General features: G+C 44.8%; 1 protein-coding gene across 1 annotated transcript in view; it reads right to left on the reverse strand.

Annotated features, from left to right (window-relative positions):
- Positions 1-13,504: 13,504 nt before the first annotated feature.
- Positions 13,505-20,582, reverse strand: part of LOC111970041 (prolyl 3-hydroxylase 1) — a 12,614-nt gene continuing 5,536 nt past the window's right edge. The window contains exons 3-15 of the mRNA XM_070445604.1: positions 18,410-18,599; positions 18,184-18,315; positions 17,902-18,041; positions 17,631-17,720; positions 17,466-17,518; positions 16,811-16,932; positions 16,584-16,711; positions 16,319-16,414; positions 15,926-16,076; positions 15,579-15,696; positions 15,150-15,225; positions 14,882-15,022; positions 13,505-14,694 (exon numbers count right to left, since the gene is read on the reverse strand). Coding sequence (XP_070301705.1) covers positions 14,086-14,694; positions 14,882-15,022; positions 15,150-15,225; positions 15,579-15,696; positions 15,926-16,076; positions 16,319-16,414; positions 16,584-16,711; positions 16,811-16,932; positions 17,466-17,518; positions 17,631-17,720; positions 17,902-18,041; positions 18,184-18,315; positions 18,410-18,599 — 2,046 coding nt within the window. The 3' untranslated portion in view covers positions 13,505-14,085. The remainder of the gene's footprint in view (positions 14,695-14,881; positions 15,023-15,149; positions 15,226-15,578; positions 15,697-15,925; positions 16,077-16,318; positions 16,415-16,583; positions 16,712-16,810; positions 16,933-17,465; positions 17,519-17,630; positions 17,721-17,901; positions 18,042-18,183; positions 18,316-18,409; positions 18,600-20,582) is intronic.

A 20,582-nucleotide genomic window follows, 5' to 3' on the forward strand; every position in this document is an offset into this window, starting at 1 on the left:
CTAAATGCAAAGTAAATTGTTTCGGTATATGTACTGATCTATCTAGTGCAGTTGGGACAGTGGTCGTTGTGAGTGAATGTATTAATGTCCTCTATGTTGTTAGTGGATGCAACATGATGGACTGACTGGTTTAAATGTGTATGATGTGAGAATGTATGTGTATGTGTTGTGGTTTTAACCAATCAGCATTCAGGATTAGACCCACCCGTTGTATAAATATTTTTGAATAACATACTTAGAATGTTCTCTGGATGTAACTCAAATTTTCTTGTGTTTTTTATGGAAAGTTTTCTTAATGTTCACAGAACAATTTGAGAACATGACTTGAAATAGAACTATAAGGAAACGTGTAGGAAATGTTATGCTGAATAACTGAAATTCCCACAGAAGAACTATGTGTCTTAAAATTCTTGGAACAATTTGAGAAGATGACTTCGAATAGAACCATGAGGAAATCTGTAAGAAACGTTATGCTGAAGTACTGAAATTCCCACAGAAGAATTTTGTTTCTTAACGTTCTCTGAACTGTTTGAGAATGTTCCCAGTGTCAAACCAGTTGGAGAATGTTCATAGAACATTACCAAAATTGAAATTAAATGTAACCATATTTGAACTTAAACGTTCTGTTAAAGTAATGAAATACCAAGAAAATTATGTTTTTTTGTCAAGTTCCTTAAATGTGCTGTGAACGCTCCAAAGCCAAGCAACTATCCTGCACCATTCCCAGAAAGTTGTGGGAATGTTGTATGCAAAATAAACATAGGACAACCAAGCTCTCACCAAGCTCTAAGAAACATATGGTTCTCAGCACGTTATGTGCTAGCTGGGGGGAGAAGAGGGTAAGAGAGGAAGAGAGGAAATAGGGGGGAAAGAGGATAAGAGAGGTAAAAGAAGGGAAGAGGGGAAGAGGGACCCTCTCATTGGGAGGCTGAGATGCGTTTGTTTGGGACCAGATGGAGCCATTGTAGCCTAGAGTTCATCCGAGGCCCCCGGGTCCCCCCTCTTATCCTGTTCCCCAGAAAAGCCTCTCTTAGTCTGGAGGACACTTTTTCCCCCTCTCCCCTCTGCCCCCTTCCATCCCTCTGCCCCCCTCCACCACCTCTCTACCCCTCTCCGCTTTCCTCCACACACTCTGCCCCTATCTTCCCCTCTCTGCCCCCCTTCACCTCTGGAAGCCCTCTCTCAAGTGGGTCCACCTGGCTCTCTGGCTGCTAAGGAAGGGTTCACCGTTAGCTCAACATGGTGGTGTAGTGGCCGGGGCCTGCGGGTGAACAGCTGAGGCTGAGAACGGGGAGATTAGGGGTGAATGTGAGTGCTAATCCATTGCTATACAGCAGCCCTTGGCCTCTCCACTCAGCCAAAGACCAAAGAAAAGACACGCATTCCTCTGCCCTCGGAGCAGAGCACACAGACCAGGGGCTATAGACGCCATTCTCCAGCCATCTGGCCTTAACCAAAAACTGGAAGAATACCCTCACCCCTCGCCCTCATCCTTACCCTACTACCTACCCTCCTCTCTCACCCTCACCCACTTCCTTAAACTTCACCTTCCTCCTCACGGAGGGACGGAGAGAGAGAGAGAGAGAGAGAGAGAGAGAGAGAGGGAGAGAGAGAGAGAGAGAGAGAGAGAGAGAGAGGAGGAAATATGAGGAGAAGAGGGATATATGGAGCTAGAGAAGGAAGAGGTCTGATTGAGATGTAAAAGTAAGCATGAGAGATTGAGAAAACATGGGTAGAATTCCTCTCTGGGTATACACTGAGTGTACAAAATATCAGGAACAGGAACACCTTCCTTATATTCGGATAATGGTGCCGGAGGGGATGGCAGCCGTTTTATGGGCTCCTAACCAAATGTGCTATTTTGTGTGTTTTTCGCATTGTTTGTAACTTATTTTGTACATAATGTTGATGGTTCCGTCTCTCATGACCGAAAAGAGCGTCTGGATATCAGAACAGCGATTACTCACCTCGAACTGGACAAATATTTTTTTCTTTAATGAGTCCGACGCAAAGGATATACTGTTTCTCCGAGATCAGGCCCAAATCCCTGTAATTCACGTGAAGAAAAGATGGAAATACAGGGGGCGGAGATCGGGGTGCCTTGTGAGAATTTGTCGGTGGGTGGGTAACCCGCCTCTACCATTCATTATATTGGCCAATGTGCAATCACAGGATAATAAACTGGATGATCTCCGCTCAAGACTATCCAAACCAACGAGACATTAAATACTGTAATATCTTATGTTTCACAAAGTCATGGCTGAACGTTGACATTAATTGTTCAGCAGTCTTATGGCTTGTGTGTAGAAGCTGTTAAGGAGCCTTTTGGACTTAGACTTGGTGCTTCAGTACTGCTTGCCGTGCGGTAGCAGAGAGAATAGTCTATGACTTGGGTGCCTGGAGTCTTTGACATTTTTTGGGGCCTTCTTCTGACACCACCTAGTATATAGGTCTTGGATGGCAGGGGGCTTGGCCCCAGTGATGTATTGGGCCATACGCACTACCCTTTGTAGCGCCTTATGTTCGCATGCCGAGCAATTGCCATATCAGGCAGTGATGCAACCGGTAAGGATGCTCTCGACAGTGCATGTTTAGAACTTTTTGAGGATCTGGAGACCCATGCCAAATCTTTTTTTACTGAATTTTAACTGAGAAGAAGAGAGAGAGAGGAGAGAGAGAGAGAGAGAGAGAGAGAGAGAGAGAGAGAGAGAGAAGAGAGAGAGAGAGAGAGAAGAAGAGGAGGACAGAGAGAGAGACAAGAGGAGAACAGAGAAAGAGAGAAGAGAGAGAGAGAGAGAAGAGAGAGAGAGAGAGAGGAGAGAGAGAGAGAGAGAGAGAGAGAGAGAGAGAGAGAGAGAGAGAGAGAGAGAGAGAGAGAGAGAGAGAGAGAGAGAGAGAGAGAGAGAGAGAGAGAACAAGACCCAACTCTGAGACATAAGTTTTCAGGCGCGCACACTCCACACTACCTTTTTATTGTTTGTCATGTAGCTGCTGTCTGAAACAGAATGTTGGTGTTGATGGTACGAGTAGCAATTGCTTGGTAAAAACGCATCTATGAATACTTCCATAGTTTGCGTTTAGAGGCAGTGAAAGTCCCTCTACCTTTCTATGCTTAGAGTTAACATGTTCTCTTCGATATATCGTACCCCACTCCCTCTCTAGCTAAATATATCTATATCCCGCTCCTCTCTGCCATTTTCCTGCCATCTGTTTCTGTAGCTCAGTGGCAGTGGGCCAGGCATTGCCATGCTGTTGTCATAACAACCAGTGGTGATATCTTCATTGGACCTGTTGAACAAAGAGGCTCTCAGAATCCCGGGTTGCTCTCCAGGATCTTATGGGTATTTTGCCCTGTTCTACACTGTTCTACACTGTTCTACACTGTTCTACACTACCCTGGGCTTGGTGATGGAGGCTGATTCCAGGAAATACCAGCAGTATATTACAAAAGGTCCCATGTCTCTCCCTCAATTGAGACATGGATTGTGTATGTGTGCCATTCAGAGGGTGAATGGGCAAAACAAAAGATTGACCAGGGTATGGTAGTAGGTGCCAAGCACACTGGTTTGAGTGTGTCAAGAACTGCAACGCTGCTGGGTTTTTCACGCTCAAGAGTTTTCTGTGTATATTATGAATGACCGCCACCCAAACGACATCCAGCCAACTTGACATAACTGCGGGAAGCATTGGAGTCATCATGGGCCAGCATCTCTGTGGAACTCTTTTGACACCTTGTAGTTTATTCCCCAAAGAATTGAGGCTGTTCTAGGTGTGCAACTCTTCCTAATGTTTTGTACACTCAGTTTATACCCACAGAGGAATTCTACCAACTTTTTGTCAGGCCCCCAAACGCTGTGCAGCCCTGTTTCTCAAGTGCACTAGACACGGTCTCATAGAGTACACAGAGTACACACACAGGGAACCCATATTATAAAACAATCATTAAATCATACTAACCCTAACCCCAGCCCCCTGGCCGCAACCATACAGCCAGCCTGCCCTGGTACCATCCCCATCCCTATTCCCAGCCCTCGCCGCTTATGTCCCCCAACTGACCTCTATAGCCAGCACCCAGCCATACCACTGTGATTCCAGCCCCAACCCCTTATGACCCAGCCCATTACGACCTAGATCCTAAATCCCCTTATGAGACAGTTTCTCCATCCTCAACTCGTAGCCCCTTCTAATCCAGCTCTATAGAGCTGTAGGCCAGGACGGCCCAGGCCAGCCCCTGGACACAGGCAGCCAGGCCCATACCACTGGTCCCATCCCCAGGCCGACACTGCCGTGATCCCAGTCTTATTGGGAATAAGGAGACAGTTCATGGCAAAGCCTGAAGTCATCAAGCTGGCATCCGTCCGAATAAGCAGCCAACAATAAGCTCCTCTGTCCCACTAACACAAGGTTGGTTTTAGATATGAGACCAGGCAGCTAGGCAGCTTTAGTGATGATTTACAGCAGATCTGGACTGACTGGGATGTCCTCAACCATACTGTAACTGCTCATGTCTGAGTGTGAACAGTCCTCGAAATGCTGTGTGAAGCTTAAGGGAGTGTACCTGCTGTTCAGGATTAGGCAGCAGGGTAGAGGGGCAGTGTTTTCTCAGATGGTGAGGCAGGACCCCACTGGTGACTCTAGGCTGAGTTTACATGTTGCGACACAGAAAACAGGGCCTACCAGCCTTCCACATCAACAATAGAACATTTCCTTTCAATCCCCTTGTCTTCCCCAGAGGAGGCGTCCCAGGAGGTCATGTCACTCCATGTTAGCCTGCTGCTTTAGCCTCTAGTTTTCAGACTCAGAGAGTAGGAGAGTGGAAGTTAATCTCAGCGCCTCTTCCTGCTGTGTCCAGCCCAATTTTAACAAACACACACACACACACAGAAAGTCGTAGTTAATCTGAGCGCCGCATCCCGCTGTGTGAGGCCCAGTCCTGCCACTGCCTCTCCATGCCCTCTCTGTCTCCATAGTAACCAGGAAAGGGAAAGTTCAACCTTTTTGGCTTTCATCTGTGGTCTTGTCCTGGAGCAAGGAGGGAACTGCACTTCACAACACACACACACACACACACACACAACAATGCACACACACACACACAAACGCATATATAAAGTCACTGTACGCACAAACAACACACAGGTTGACAGCCACAGAAGTGGATCCAGTCACACACAGATACACACACACAGCACGCACGCACGCACGCACGCACGCACCGCACGCACGCAGCGCACGCACGCACACACACACACACACACACACACACACACACACACACACACACATACATACACACACATATATAGAGATACTTCAGAAAGCTGACTCCAAGATAGGCATGCACTGTGCGAGACTCCTGTACCAATCTCTGATTTGCCTTCTATGTCTACTGTACTCTTGTCTCTCTCTCTCTCTCTCTTTCCAGGTCTTTGGAACAATGGTCAAACCACAAACACACAGAGAGACAAAGTAGCCTGTGTCTCTCTCTGGCTCAGAATGCACAACCCAGAACACAGAGAAACAAAAAGAAAGCACAGAGAGAGTTACAGAGACAAAGACCAAGACACACACAGTCAATCTCTCTCTCACACACACACATACACATACACACACACACACACACAGAAGGCCTGTTCATGCCACCACCACCCAGGCAGTAGGGGAAGAAGGGCAGTTCATACCCAGCACAGCTGCTTGACGACCCCTATCCAAGCCACCCAAATCAAAAATATTTAAGTGCCTTTTGGTAGTAGGTGCCATGTTAGTAGGTGCTATTTGTAAATAACAGCTGGTGCACAAAATCTAATATTAAGGAAGTCTCAAGGTTTTGCTCCCCTGAGGTAGAGTATATCATGATAAGCTGTAGACCACACTATTTACCAAGAGAGTTTTCATCTATATTTTTCGTAGCTATCTATTTACTACCACAAACCGATGCTGGCACTAAGACTGCACTCAACGAGCTGTAAAGGGCCATAAGCAAACAGGAAAATGCTTATCCAGAGGCGGCGCTCCTAGCGGCCGGCGACTTTAATGCAGGGAAATTTTAATCTATTTGACCTTATTTCTACCAGCATTTCACATTTGCAACCAGAGGGGAAAAAACTCTAGACCACCTTTACTCCACACAGAGACATACAAAGCTCTCCCTCGCCCTCCATTTGGCAAATCTAACCATAATTCTATCCTCCTGATTCCTGCTTACAAGCAAAAATGAAAGCAGGAAGTACCAGTGACTCGCTCAATGAGGAAGTGGTCAGAGGATGCAGATGCTAAGCTACAGGACTGTTTTGCTAGCACAGACTGGAATTTGTTCCGGGATTCTTCAGATGGCTTTCAGGAGTACACCACATCCGTCAGAACCATAAAACAGGCAAAGCTTCAATACAGGACTAAGATTGAATTGTACTACACCGGCTCCGACGCTCGTCGGATGTGGCAGGTCTTGCAGCCGCGAGCTGCCCAGTGACACTACATTTACATTTACATTTAAGTCATTTAGCAGACGCTCTTATCCAGAGCGACTTACAAATTGGTGCATTCACCTTATGATATCCAGTGGAACAACCACTTTACAATAGTGCATCTAACTCTTTTAAGGGGGGGGGGGGGTTAGAAGGATTACTTTATCCTATCCTAGGTATTCCTTAAAGAGGTGGGGTTTCAGGTGTCTCCGGAAGGTGGTGATTGACTCCGCTGACCTGGCGTCGTGAGGGAGTTTGTTCCACCATTGGGGTGCCAGAGCAGCGAACAGTTTTGACTGGGCTGAGCGGGAACTGTACTTCCTCAGAGGTAGGGAGGCGAGCAGGCCAGAGGTGGATGACACTAGCCTACCAGACAAGCTAAGTTACTTCTATGCTCGCTTCGAGGCAAGCAACACTGAAGAATGCATGACAGCATCAGCTTTTCCGGACGACTGTGTGATCACGCTCTCTGTAGCCAATGTGAGTAAGACCTTTAAACAGGTCAACATTCACAAGGCCGCAGTGCCAGACGGATTACAAGGACGTGTACTCCGAGAACAGAATGCGATTTATTGACTACAGCTCAGCGTTCAACACCATAGTGCCCTCAAAGCTCATCACTTAGCTAAGGACCCTGGGACTAAACACCCCCCTCTGCAACTGGATCCTGGACTTCCTGAAGGGCCGCCCCCTAGGTGGTAAGGGTAACACATCTGCCACGTTGATCCTCAACACAGGGGCCCCTCAAGGGTGCGTGCTCAGTCCCCTCCTGTACTCCCTGTTCACCAATAACTACATGGCCAAGCACAACTCCAACACCATCATTAAGTTTGCTGATGACACAACAGTGGTAGGCCTGATCACTGACAACGATGAGACAGCATTTCGGAAGGAGGTCAGAGACCTGGCAGTATGGTGCCAGGATAAAAACCTCTCCCTTAATGTGATCAAGACAAATAAGATGATTGTGGACTACAAAAAAAGGAGGACTGAGCATGCCCCCATTCTCATCGGCAGGCTGGTAGTGGAGCAGGTTGAGAATTTCAAGTTCCTTGATGTCCACATCACCAACAAACTAACATGGTCCAAACACACCAAGACAGTTGTGAAGAGGGCACGACAATGACTATTCCCCCTCAGGAGACTGAAAAGATTTGGCAGGGGTCCTCAGATCCTCAAAAACTTCTACAGCTGCACCATCGAGAACATCCTGACTGATTGCATCACCGCCCTGTATGGCAACTGCTCAACCTCTGACCGCAAGGCACTACAGAGGGTAGTGCGTACGACCCAGTACATCACTGGGGCCAAGCTTCCTGCCATCCAGGACCTCTATGCCAGGTGGTGTCAGAGGAAGGCCCAACTCAATAATAGGAAGGTGTTCTTAATGTTTTGTAAACCTAGTGTATATGCTGGTGGTTCCCTAAAACTTTTGGACTGTGCAGGACTCTGCATACAACCCTCTGAGTGTTTGTATTACTTACGTCAAACGTTTTGTGAAAAAATCCTTCAACTCTGTGTGCAAACACTACAAACGGAGCTCTTGTCTCTGATTCTTGTCTCTGATTCTTGTCTCTGAGCCTTGTCTCTGAGCCTTGTCTCTGGGTCTTGTGTGTGTTTAATGCAAATCTACAACCATACACACACACTAATCCTCACATGGGCTTGTTATGCAGGGCAGCAATTGGACTGACAAACACCTCTTCTGCGATGCTGAATAACTGGGAGGTTTGGCCTGTTACAGTGCCTTCAGAAAGTATTCACACCCCTTCACTTTTTCCACATTTTGTTGTGTTACAGCCTGAATTTTAAATGGATTAAACAGATATTTGTTGGCAAAGCAATTCACTTTATTTCCTGAATACAAAGCGTTATGTTTGGGCAAATCCAATATAACACATTACTGAGTACCACTCTCCGTATTTTAAAGCATAGTGGTGGCTGTATCATGTTGAGTTGAGTTGAGTTTATTTTATTTTTACAGGGACAGTGCACATTAATCAACGTTTCAGTAAAAGTGCCGGTTTTAGCCAGCCGGCAAATTTTCAACCGCAGTCCCTGGGCAGGTTATTAAAAACAATTACAATATAGACAATCATTGAGCAGTGAGCACACGCACAGCAACATAGGACAAGCAAGACATATCATACAGACAGAGCAACATAGGACAAGCAAGACGTAGCATACAGACAGAGCAACATAGAACAAAAAGCAGCAAGACAAAATTCATAAAAGCAACAATGTATTTCCACACCTCACAAGCTACAGACAAAAGACAACATGGAAAGCGGCAATACACAGCTAGGGATTATGTTCACAAATCTGATTGACCTTTAGCCATGTCTTCATGCATTTTGTGAAAGTGTGATATGTGGTGCAGTTATGTGTGTCTGATGGCAGTTTATTCCAGACATGGGAAGCTCTCACAGAGAAAGCGGATTTACTAAAGGTGCTTTTCCTTAAGGGAACTATACAGTCACCTCTCATGGCAGACCTTGTGGATCTGCTGCCATATGTTTGGGTTTTCTGTTTAACAAAAACACTGAGTGGAGGGGGAGCCAGGCCATTTAGGATTTTGAATACAAGACATGCATCGGTGTATTGCACAAGATTTTCCCAACTCAGGAGCTCATGCTTTCTGAGGATGTAACAGTGATGATGGCTATTGGGCTTCCTATCAAGCACTTTGAGAGCCTGTTTGTAGACAGACTGAATAGGTTTAAATGTTGTACAGCAAGCTTGGGCCCAACTAGTCAAGCAGTATGTTAAGTGGGGGAGTATCATAGATTTGAAGTACAGTTTTGCTACCTCTGTAGTCAAACAATTTCGTATAAATCGGAAATTAGCTAGGTTGAATTTGTTTATCTGAATTACCTTTTTCACGTGCTTTTTAAAAGAGAGGTTGGAATCAAGTATGATGCCAAGGTACTTAAAATAAGATACCACCTGGAGCTTCTCCCCTGACACACAGACATCTGNAGCTTCTCCCCTGACACACAGACATCTGGCTCAGTAGCATCAGATACCACCTGGAGCTTCTCCCCTGACACATAGACATCTGTCTCAGTAGCATCTGTTGCCCTCTTTGTGAAGAACATGCAAACAGTTTTTTTCACATTGAGATGCAAGCACGAGTCACTGAGCCACTTTGTAACCTGGACCATTACAGTAGTGAGTTCTTGTGCAGCTTGTTGTTTGCTCTTTGCATGCACATATATCACTGTATCATCTGCATACATTTGAACTTCAGACCCAGTACAGACAGAAGGCAGATCATTAATGTACAGGCTGAACAGGAGGGGCCCCAGTATTGACCCTTGGGGCACGCCCACATCATAGCTAACAGTGGGCGACAGCTCATTGCTCACTCTGACACACTGAGTTCTGCCTTCAAGGTATGATTTCATCCATCTCAAGGCATCGGGGGAAAAGTTGAACTTGGACAATTTTGTGATGAGAATCTCATGGTTAACAGTATCAAAAGCCTTCCTTAGGTCCAGAAACACAGCCCCAACAACGCCCCCTTTGTCCATCTTGGACTTCACATTTTCCAGAAGAAAGCAGTTGGCTGTTTCTGTGGAGTGTTTCACTCTGAAGCCAAACTGCATGGAGTGTAATGTGAAGGGCCTGTTGTTGAGGTGAGCAATCAGTTGTTCTGCTACACACTTTTCAACAACCTTTGACACCACAGGTAGTATACTACTGGGCCTGTAGTTACTCACGTCAGCAGGGTCGCCCGATTTAAAGATGGCCGTTATTATGGCCGACTTCCATGCCCTTGGAAACACCCCGAGACCAATAGATGTGTTGGTGACCTTAGTAATGGGGCCAATGAGTGACTCTTTGTAGTTTTTAAGAAAGGTAGAGTCCAGCCCAAACACATCTTTGGCTTTAGAGTTCTTTAGTGAGCTAATCACCTTGTTCACCTTTGACTCAGAAACCTCCCTTATGATGAAGACAGGTTGAGTGTCATTTACTCACACTGAGCCCAAGAAACCAGTGGAGGTTCTGTGTCAGTATCCTGACAGAGTCAATAAAGTAGGAATTGAAGGCTATTGCTATTTCGACTGCATCCTGTGTTAGATTGTTATTCACCATGATTTCTAGTCTTTTGCAGTGTTACTATGGTCTTTCCCTGTTCACTTATTTAGATTCTCCCAGATCAATTTAGAATTTCCCTTTGCTTCACCAATTATGTTAATAAAAAAGTTTGCCTTGGCCTGTCTGATTTCTTTCATCACCTTATTTCTCAACATGGTAAACCTACGTCTGTCATGCTCTAATTTGGATCTTAGGGCTATTTTTAGAGCATAATCTCGTTCTTTCATCAATTTCCAGATTTCTCCATTTAGCCAAGGAAGAGTGCTATTTTGGCAAGGTTTGGATTTGATTTTCTTTAGGAAACCATTTATTTTAGTCTGTATTGTGGATAGAAAAACCTGACTATCAGCTTCCACGTCTGTATAGATGGGTTATGTTATGTTATGGGTATGCTTGTGTAACGGATGTGAAATGGCTAGCTAGTTAGCGAGTACGCGCTAGTAGCGTTTCAATCAGTTACGTCACTTGCTCTGAAACCTAGATGTAGTGTCTGCCGCCTGTGTCTGCAAGGGCCGTGGCCTTTGTGGAGCGATGGGTAACGATGCTTCGTGGGCGACCGTTGTTGATGTGTGCAGAGGGTCTAGAGGGTCCTGGTTCGCGCCTGTGTCGGGCGAGGGGACGACGTAAAGTTATATTGTTACATTGATGCTGTTGACCCGGATCACTGGTTGCTGCGGAAAAGGAGGAGGTTGAAAGGGGGGTGAGTGTAACGGATGTGAAATGGCTAGCTAGTTAGCGAGTACGCGCTAGTAGCGTTTCAATCAGTTACGTCACTTGCTCTGAAACCTAGATGTAGTGTTGCCCCTTGCTCTGCAAGGGCCGCGGCTTTTGTGGAGCGATGGGGTAACAACGCTTCGTGGGTGTCAGTTGTTGATGTGTGCAGAGGGTCCCTGGTTCGCGCCCGGGTCGGAGCGAGGGGACTGTACTAAAGTTATACTGTTACACTTGTAATCGTTAAGGATTGGGGAGCTTTTCAGGATGAAAAAGAAGTGCACAGGCAAAATCCTAGAGGAAAACCTGGTTCAGTCTACTTTCCATCAGACACTGGTAGATGAATTCACCTTTCAGCAGCACAATAACCTTAAACACAAGGCCAAATCTACACTGGAGTTGCTTACCAAGAAGACAGTGAATGTTCCTGAATGGCCAAGTTGAAGTTTTGACTTAAATCTAATTGAAAATCTATGGCAATACTTGACAATGCCTATCTAGCAATGATCAGCAACCAATTTGACAGAACTTGAAGAATGTTTCAAATAATAATGGGCAAATGTTGCACAGTCCAGATGTGGAAAGCTTTTAGAGACTTAACCAGAAAGACTCACAGCTGTAATCTGTCACATGTGCTCCCTCTCCGGCCTCTAGCACCAGCCTGCTCGTTATGGCGCACACCTGTCACCATCGCTACGCACACCTGCGCGTCATCAGACTCACCTGGACCCTATCACTTTCCTGATTACTTTCCCTATATATGTCACTCTCTTTGGATCCTTCCCCAGGCGTTATTGTTTCTGTTTTGTGTCTGTGCGTTGTTCATGGTTCTTATTTTGTTTTGTGTTTATTTATTAAAACATTCACTTCTTGAACTTGCTTCCAGACTCTCAGAGCACATCGTTACATAATCACTGCCAAAGGTTCTTCTACAAAGTAGTGACTCAGGTGTGTGAACACTAATGTAAATTAGATATTTTTGTATTTCATTTTCAATAAATTTGCAAACCTTTCTAAAAACATGTTTTCACTTTGTCATTATGAGGTATTGTGTGTAGATGGGTGAAGAGAAAAAAAATATTCAATCCATTTTGAATTCGGGCTGTAACACAACAACAATGACAAATATGAATACTTTCTGAAGGCACTATACATGCATAGCCCCTGTGGAAAAGCAACGTGTGTGTTTGTCCGTGCATGTTCTGCTCTACGTAGGCATGACTTCATCCACATGCTAAACCCACACAGGCATTGTGGCACAGGACCCAGCATTATTACTGTTCCACCCACAGGCTCAGGGCTGGCCGGGGAAACATAGAAACACATTGGCCAGAATGTACTAACTAATATGATTTGTCAGGACACACACAATATGGCCAACACACAAGTATGTCAATATTACTTGCTGATTGTCTTGACATTGAAATTTGTACCGACAGGGTTCTTCTGCTGTTATGTCCACAGAACATAAATGACTGTTTGGGTATCTCTAATTTCTATGAAGATAACCAATAACACCATGGCACATGGCTTTGAATTGGAATATCAATTCTACTCATTCTAATTCTGTAGGGAAACTCAGCAACTCATCTCACATCCCCAAAGACCTGATACAATTCAACTATTTAAAACTAAGAATGTGGCTGTAGGGTGGAGCATTATTTTTATATAAACATGATCCTAATAGAATAGTCTACTGAGGAGATAGCTGACTAACCAGGGATCAACAACAGACGTGTTGACCACATACAGGCTCCCGAGTGGCACAGCGGTCTAAGGCACAGCATCACAGTGCTAGAGGCATCACAACAGATCCCGGGCTGTATCACAACCGGCTGTGATCGGGAGTCCCATAGGGTGGCGCATAATTGGGTCAGCGTCATCCTGGTTAGGGGAGGGTTTGGCCGGGGCAAACCGTCATTATAAATAAGAATTTGTTCTTAACTGAATTGCCTAGTTAAATAAAAATAAATACATCTGAAAAGTCTGAACAGGCTTTCATAAAACTTGGGTCTCCTGGGAATTTGATGACCTCCACAAAACTGTAACTGTGATTTAAGGCTCTCCAGTAGTAACCGGACAGTTAAACCCTGAGGGTCCATACTTACAACATATTCAGAAGGAAAATGGGTACATATTCCATGTGTGATGTACATGAGATGCCATTCTAGTTCCTCTCTGCCACCTAGTGTTCTCTAGAGGTATTACATGAAAGAGCAACAACAATGTAAGAACTGTACTTTTATTTAGTGTATCCACATGAATCCAGGTATCAGTCTCTATTCAGACACATTTGTTCATTGTTGTTCTTTCCTGTTTTTAGTTTTTTGAGGAAATTACATCCTCCAATTCCTGAGGCAAAGAACAGTACATTTTAAAACAGTACAAAATAGCAGACTGAGAATCCAAAATTATAAACAAAAGTAATATTATATATATATATATATATATATATATATATATAGAGAGAGAGATTATCTGTTCACATGAGTCTGGGATAGGTATTCAAAGGTGGTTACATTTTAGCACTATAGAAATCTAATTTGATTGATTTGATTGATTGGTTGGTTGGTTGAGATCAGCCATCAGAGTGAGTTTGCAGTCCCTTGGTATTACGGTATGGCTTACATTACAACACCATATCCTTGTTCCTTACCACCATTATTGGGCGGACAAACAACATCCAAAACAATACAGCAAACAACCTCAAATCCTTATCCAGCACACCCACAGAGAAAACCTTGAAAAATATATTCAAACAGTAGAAAAAAAAGAGACCACAGAATAAGAGTGACAGGTGCTGTTGGTCTCACAGCTCGTCCTTGTCTGTCTGTGAGTCCGAGGATGACTTGAGGTCAGTATTGGAGTCCTTGGAAACCTTTTTGACAGGGATTTTCTCTGTCTTTTTTGTCACTGGCTTCTGCTCTTTTTTGTATGTTTTGTCTGCTGCCTGTTTGACGTTTGTTTTTGCTGCAGGTTTTGCTTTAGCCTTGTCTGCTGTCTTAGCGTTGGCTTTGTCCCCTGCTTTAGCCGCTGTTTTAGTCGTCGCTTTTTTGTTCTTTGATGCATCCGCTGCTTTGGCTTTAGTTTTAACCAGCTCTTTCACCTTAGCTTTGTTACCCTTTTTTGCAATTAGTTTTTCTGCGTGCTTCTCTATCGGCTTCTCATTCTTTTTATCCTCTGGTTTATCAGATGGGTTTTCACTAACTGTTTCTGCTGGTTCCTTAGGCTTCTTCTCTGCTGGTTTGTCATCTGGTTTGCCTGCCTGCTCCTGTACTGGGGTTGCAGCTTGACCAAGAAGCGCAGACTGGTCAAGAGGTGTAAGCTGTGGATGTGAGCTCTCTGTCTTTGTCTTTGTGAACTCTGTGTCCGTAGGAGAGGAGAACATCTTCAGCATCTCTTGAGCTTGGATCCGATCCTGGAGACACACACACACAAATTAGGTAAGTCTGAAGCAAGAGAAACTGATGAAATGTAGATTAATCAATAAATGGAAAGCGTTGCTTTCTCCCTCAGATTACAAAATAGCCCATCACAACATAGAATGATAGAAAGAAATACATGATATACACGATTCCAGATGAATTAACTGATAGATATGTTACCTTCTCCTCATGTTTAGGGTCAAGGGTGAACCACAGGGCCACAGCACACCTCTGGCCCTTAGTGACCGCTCTTACCCCGTGAGGGTTTTCATTCCCAGCACCGAACCCAACCACACGACCACACTGAGGACGCACCTCTGCCTGGACAACACAGGCCAGTGACATCAGTCATCATATTCTCAATTAACTTATACCTTAAAATAAATCAAGGCGAAACAACTGTTTATACTCTGCAGCACTCAAATCCACATCATTGATTGACACTTACTGTGACCGTTTTGGCATCCAGTTCAGTGAAAATGAAATCTCCTCCTTCAAAGTCATCATTCAGATAGAGGATTGCGCTAAAACACAACAGGAAAAAGAGAAGTGTTTTAAAGACAGTGGTGCATGATGATACCTGCAAGTGCAGTAGATGTTGCTGATACCTACGTTATAAGCATATGCATGGTGTGTGTACCTGTAGTCTGTCTGTCTGTCTGTCTGTCTGTCTGTCTGTCTGTCTGTCTGTCTGTCTGTCTGTCTGTCTGTCTGTCTGTCTGTCTGTCTGTCTGTCTGTCTGTCTGTCTGTCTGTCTGTCTGTCTGTCTGTCTGTCTGTCTGTCTGTCTGTCTGTCTGTCTGTCTGTCTGTCTGTCTGTCTGTCTGTCTGTCTGTCTGTCTGTCTGTCTGTCTGTCTGTCTGTCTGTCTTTGTATACCTATAGTCCCTGTTTGTGTAAGCAGGTGGTTCTTTAATGCACTCGTTGAGCTCAGAGACCAGCAGGCAGTTGTCTGCATGAACCGGGTGACTCAGGTTGTCACGGTCATCCTGCTTCTCTGTACAGACAGAAGATGGAAACATAACTTACTGTATGTCTATACACTCAGACAGGCAGGTGAATAATGTGGGTTAAATGACATCCTAGATTTGATATAGACAACTTGAAGAAAATAGAACATGTTGTTTTCCCATAGTGGTGAATTCCCAAAATGCCCTAAACTCATTCTGTCTGGCAGTCAGCCACAATACTGTCCCCTGGGGGCCCACCATAATTGACTTTCTTACCGTCGATGGCGGAGCGGCAGACCAGGTGGGAGTAGGAGAAGTAGAGAGGAGAGTCCAGACGGAAGTACGACTCCAGGACCCCACGCACCTTCTCACTCATGTCAAAAAACAGGCGGGCACTCTTCAGGGGCACAGTGCCCTCCTGTCCCAACTATAGAACAGTACAAGATCATCAGAAATAGGTGCTTTCTTATCCCTAACTCGCTGGTAACTGTACATTGATGCCATTGTGCTGGGGCTCAGCTTTAGATAGGTTGGAGATAAAGCTGAGGCTAGGGAATGAAGCTAGCTGGGATTGGGGGAAGTTAGGGTCAGAGTTGGCAGTGCTGGGTTAGTGGTGTTTGGGTTATGGTTTGGTAAGCAGAGCTGTAGTGTATAGGGTCAGTAATGTACCTTAATAGCCTTGAGGACAGTGACTCCTTGGAAGCTCTCGCTGGGTGAGTGGGGGGAGGGGCGACCTTGATACCCATCACCTTTCAGCGCTGCCGCCTGACAAACACACAGCGTCAACACACACAATAACAGAATCATGCATTCAGTTTTAACACACAGACCATCAGAAACACACCCTCCATTAACACACAATCAACATACACACTGTCAAACACACACAAACACTGTCAAACACACAGACTAACTAGCCCTGACTCCCACTCACATTAGAGAGGCGGGTGAGCTCTCTGCACTCATCATTTGAGATAAATCCATCCAGTAGAACCCTCTGAGACCCATTCAGCTGCTTTGACGACATAGTAATCTTGATGTCATCAAACAACAAAGGACCACCTGGTAGGGACAGAGGGAATGAATATAGAGAGAGGTGCACGTCAGAGTATTCTACACAGTCCACTGACATTCCCAAACTTCATGCTCTAAAAACCCTACCTTCTCGTACGATCTTGGCAATGTCAGTCGACTCCTTGTTCTTCTCCTCCACCAGAGTTTCAATCTCCTTCATCAGATTCCCAATCTCCTCAGTGATCCTCGCCGCAGTCTCCCTTTCTGCCCTGCAGGGTGCGCCAATGAACCGGTTAAAAGGTTCAAACAAATTGGAGAGCAGAGCCTATTCTGAAATTGAGAGCATACATGTATGTACTATGTACCAGTGGATACTGGTGTCACTTTAAATTAGAGGACGGATAATTGTAATGGCTTGAATTGAATGAATGGAGCAGTATGTTTGATCATTTTCCATTCGAGCCATTACAATGAGAGAGTCCTCCAATTTCTCCCTCCACCAGCCTCTACTGGTCTGTACGTGTATTTCACATACTTCTGCTTCTCTCTCAGTTTGAGGGGCATGACGTCTGCAGGGGCTGTCTCTTATACACATCTAGATGTGTATAAGAGACAGTGTATGTACTATGTACCAGTGGATACTGGTGTCACTTTAAATTAGAGGACGGATAATTGTAATGGCTTGAATTGAATGAATGGAGCAGTATGTTTGATCATTTTCCATTCGAGCCATTACAATGAGAGAGTCCTCCAATTTCTCCCTCCACCAGCCTCTACTGGTCTGTACGTGTATTTCACATACTTCTGCTTCTCTCTCAGTTTGAGGGGCATGATGTCTGCAGGGGTCCAGGAATCCTGCAAAGGGAAGGAAAGGATGTAAGATCACATGCTAAAACCACTTGATAGTGATCACCTATCTTGTAGAAACAGTGAGACACAAGCGAAGATCAGAGACATGTTAACCTACCGGATCAACAAAGGTGATTCCAAACACTTCATAAGCAAAGTAGAGTAGCTCCTTTTCCAACAGGGACTGCTGAATATGCTGTTTCACCACCTGAGAGAAGACATGGAGGCAAGTGGGTTGGCATGGGGCACAGGTGTGTGTGTGTGTGTGTGTGTGTGTGTGTGTGTGTGTGTGTGTGTGTGTGTGGTGTGTGATGCTTGTGTGTGTGTGATGTGTGTGTGTGTGTGTGGTGTGTGTGTGTGTGTGTGTGTGTGTGCTCACACACACACACCAGTCTAGCGGATATGGCTGCAGCCTTGTCCTCCCCCAGCACAGCGGAGTAGTAAGCCAGGTTCTGATTCATCACCTCCTCCTCTGGATGGAACAGCAGGTAGGTTTTAGCCCACTCTATGGCCTGCTCATACTTCTCACCTGAGAGAGGAAGGAAGGAAGGAAGAGAAGGAAAAAGAGAGGGATAAGAAGAGACTGGTATGAGAGGAGAGGCAGGCACAATCAGATACAGACAGACAGCAAATCCTCCTGATTCTTTCAGTGAATAGGGACTTAGACTCACTGTTGTAGTAGGAGAACTGTAGGTAGTTGAAGTGGGAAGGGAGGAAATCCTCAAATGGTTTGTCCTTTCCCGCGGTGGAGGCTAGCTCCACAGAACATCTCTGCTTACAGTTCAGAATCTGCACGTAGTGGTCTGACAAAGACAGGGGTACAGGGTTTACGCTTTTATCCAAAACGTTAGCTTGGGGTTGTTTGGGGATTTAGTCTGTCTTAACACACTATCTCACCTGTCATGGACTGGAACAAGTCGGCACTGTACTCCATGTAGTTGTACCCGTCGTAGACGTAAGCTCCTTCACAGAGCGCCCGGCACTCCTGGTCCGCGCTGAAGTACTCCTCCACTGCCGCCTCAAAGTGGTCGATGGCCAGACCGAACGAATCGGAGCTGTAATACCGCTTCCCTGCAAGGAACTCTGCCTGAGAGATGGATTAGAGAGCAGAGCAAGGAGTCAGCAGATCCTAGACCCTACCACAACCTTGTACCAATTAGGTCCATTGTCACTTCTCCGGTGCCCTATGCCTGTCCTTTCCAAGTAGGCAAATGGGTAAATGGTTTCAGTCTGACTATGTGTGATTCTAACTGTTCTAAATGGTATATAACTGGTCCTTTGTTCCTTGGATAACTGATACATTGTCAGTAGGATAACTGGTGCATAGTTACTATTATAACGGGTTCATTGTTACTGGGATAACTGATACATTGTCAGTAGGATAACTGGTGCCTAGTTACTGTCATAACGGGTGCATAGTTACTGTTATAACTGGTGCCTTAGTTACTGTCATAACGGGTGCATAGTTACCTGTTATAACTGGTGCATTGTTACTGTTATAACGGGTGCATTGTTACTGTTATAACGGGCGCATGGTTACTGTTACAACGGGTGCATTGTTACTGTTATAACGGGTGCATTGCTTACTGCTATAACTGGTGCATATTTTACTGGGAAAACTGATACATTGTCACTAGGATAACTGGTGCCTAGTTACTGTCATAACGGGTGCATAGTTACTGTTATAACTGGTGCATAGTTACTGTTATACCTGGTGCATTGTTACTGGGATAACTGGTGCCTAGTTATTGTCATAACGGGTGCATAGTTACTGTCATAACGGGTGCATAGTTACTGTTATAACTGGTGCCTAGTTACTGTCATAACGGGTGCATAGTTACTGTCATAACGGGTGCATAGTTACTGTTATAACGGGTGCATTGTTACTGTTATAACGCGTGCATTGTTACTGCTATAATCGGGTGCATTGTTACTGTTATACGGGTGCATTGTTACTGTTAAAACGGGTGCATTGTTACTGCTATAACGGGTGCATTGTTACTGTCATAACGGGTGCATTGTTACTGTTATAACGGTGCATTTCTACTGCTATAACTGGGTGCATAGTTACTGGGAAAACTGATACATTCTTACTAGGATAACTGGTCCCTAGTTACTGTCATAACGGGTGCCTAGTTACTGTCATAACGGGTGCATAGTTACTGTTATAACTGGGCATTGTTACTGTTATAACGGGTGCCTAGTTACTGTCATAACGGGCGCAGTGTACTGTTATAACTGGTGCCTAGTTACTGTCATAACGGGTGCATAGTTACTGTTATAACTGGTGCATTGTTACTGTTATAACGGTGCCTAGTTACTGTCATAACGGGCATTGTTACTGTATAAACTGGTGCTAGTTACTGTCATAACGGGTGCATAGTTACTGTTATAACTGGTGCATTGTTACTGCTATAATGGGTGCATTGTTACTGTTATAACTGGTGCATTGTTACTGTTATAACGGGTGCATTGTTACTGTTATAACGGGTCATTGTCTGTAACGGGTGCATTGTACTGTATAACGGGTGCATAGCTACTGTTATAACTGGTGCTAGTTACTGCTATAACGGGTGCATTGTTACTGTCATAACAGGTGCATAGCTACTGTTATAACTGGTGCCTAGTTATGCTATAACGGGTGCATTGTTACTGTTATAACGGGTGCATTGTTACTGTTATAACGGGTGTATTGTTACTGTTATAACGGGTGCATTGTTACTGTTATAACTGGTGCATTGTTACTGTTTAACGGTGCATGTTACTGTTATAACGGGTGCATTGTTACTGTTATAACGGTGCATTGTTACTGTTATAACGGGTGCATTGTTACTGTTTATAACGGGTGCATAGTTACTGTTATAACTGGTGCATTGTTACTGTTATAACGGGTGAATTGTTACTGCTATAACGGGTGCATTGTTACTGTTATAACGGTGGCATTGTTACTGCTATAACGGGTGCATTGTTACTGTCATAACGGTGGCATACTACTGTTATAACTGGTGCATTGTTACTGCTATAATGGGTGCATTGTTACTGTTATAACTGGTGGCATTGTTACGTTACA

The sequence above is a fragment of the Salvelinus sp. IW2-2015 genome, linkage group LG11 (genome assembly GCF_002910315.2).
Source record: "Salvelinus sp. IW2-2015 linkage group LG11, ASM291031v2, whole genome shotgun sequence".
Classification (NCBI taxonomy): domain Eukaryota; kingdom Metazoa; phylum Chordata; class Actinopteri; order Salmoniformes; family Salmonidae; genus Salvelinus; species Salvelinus sp. IW2-2015.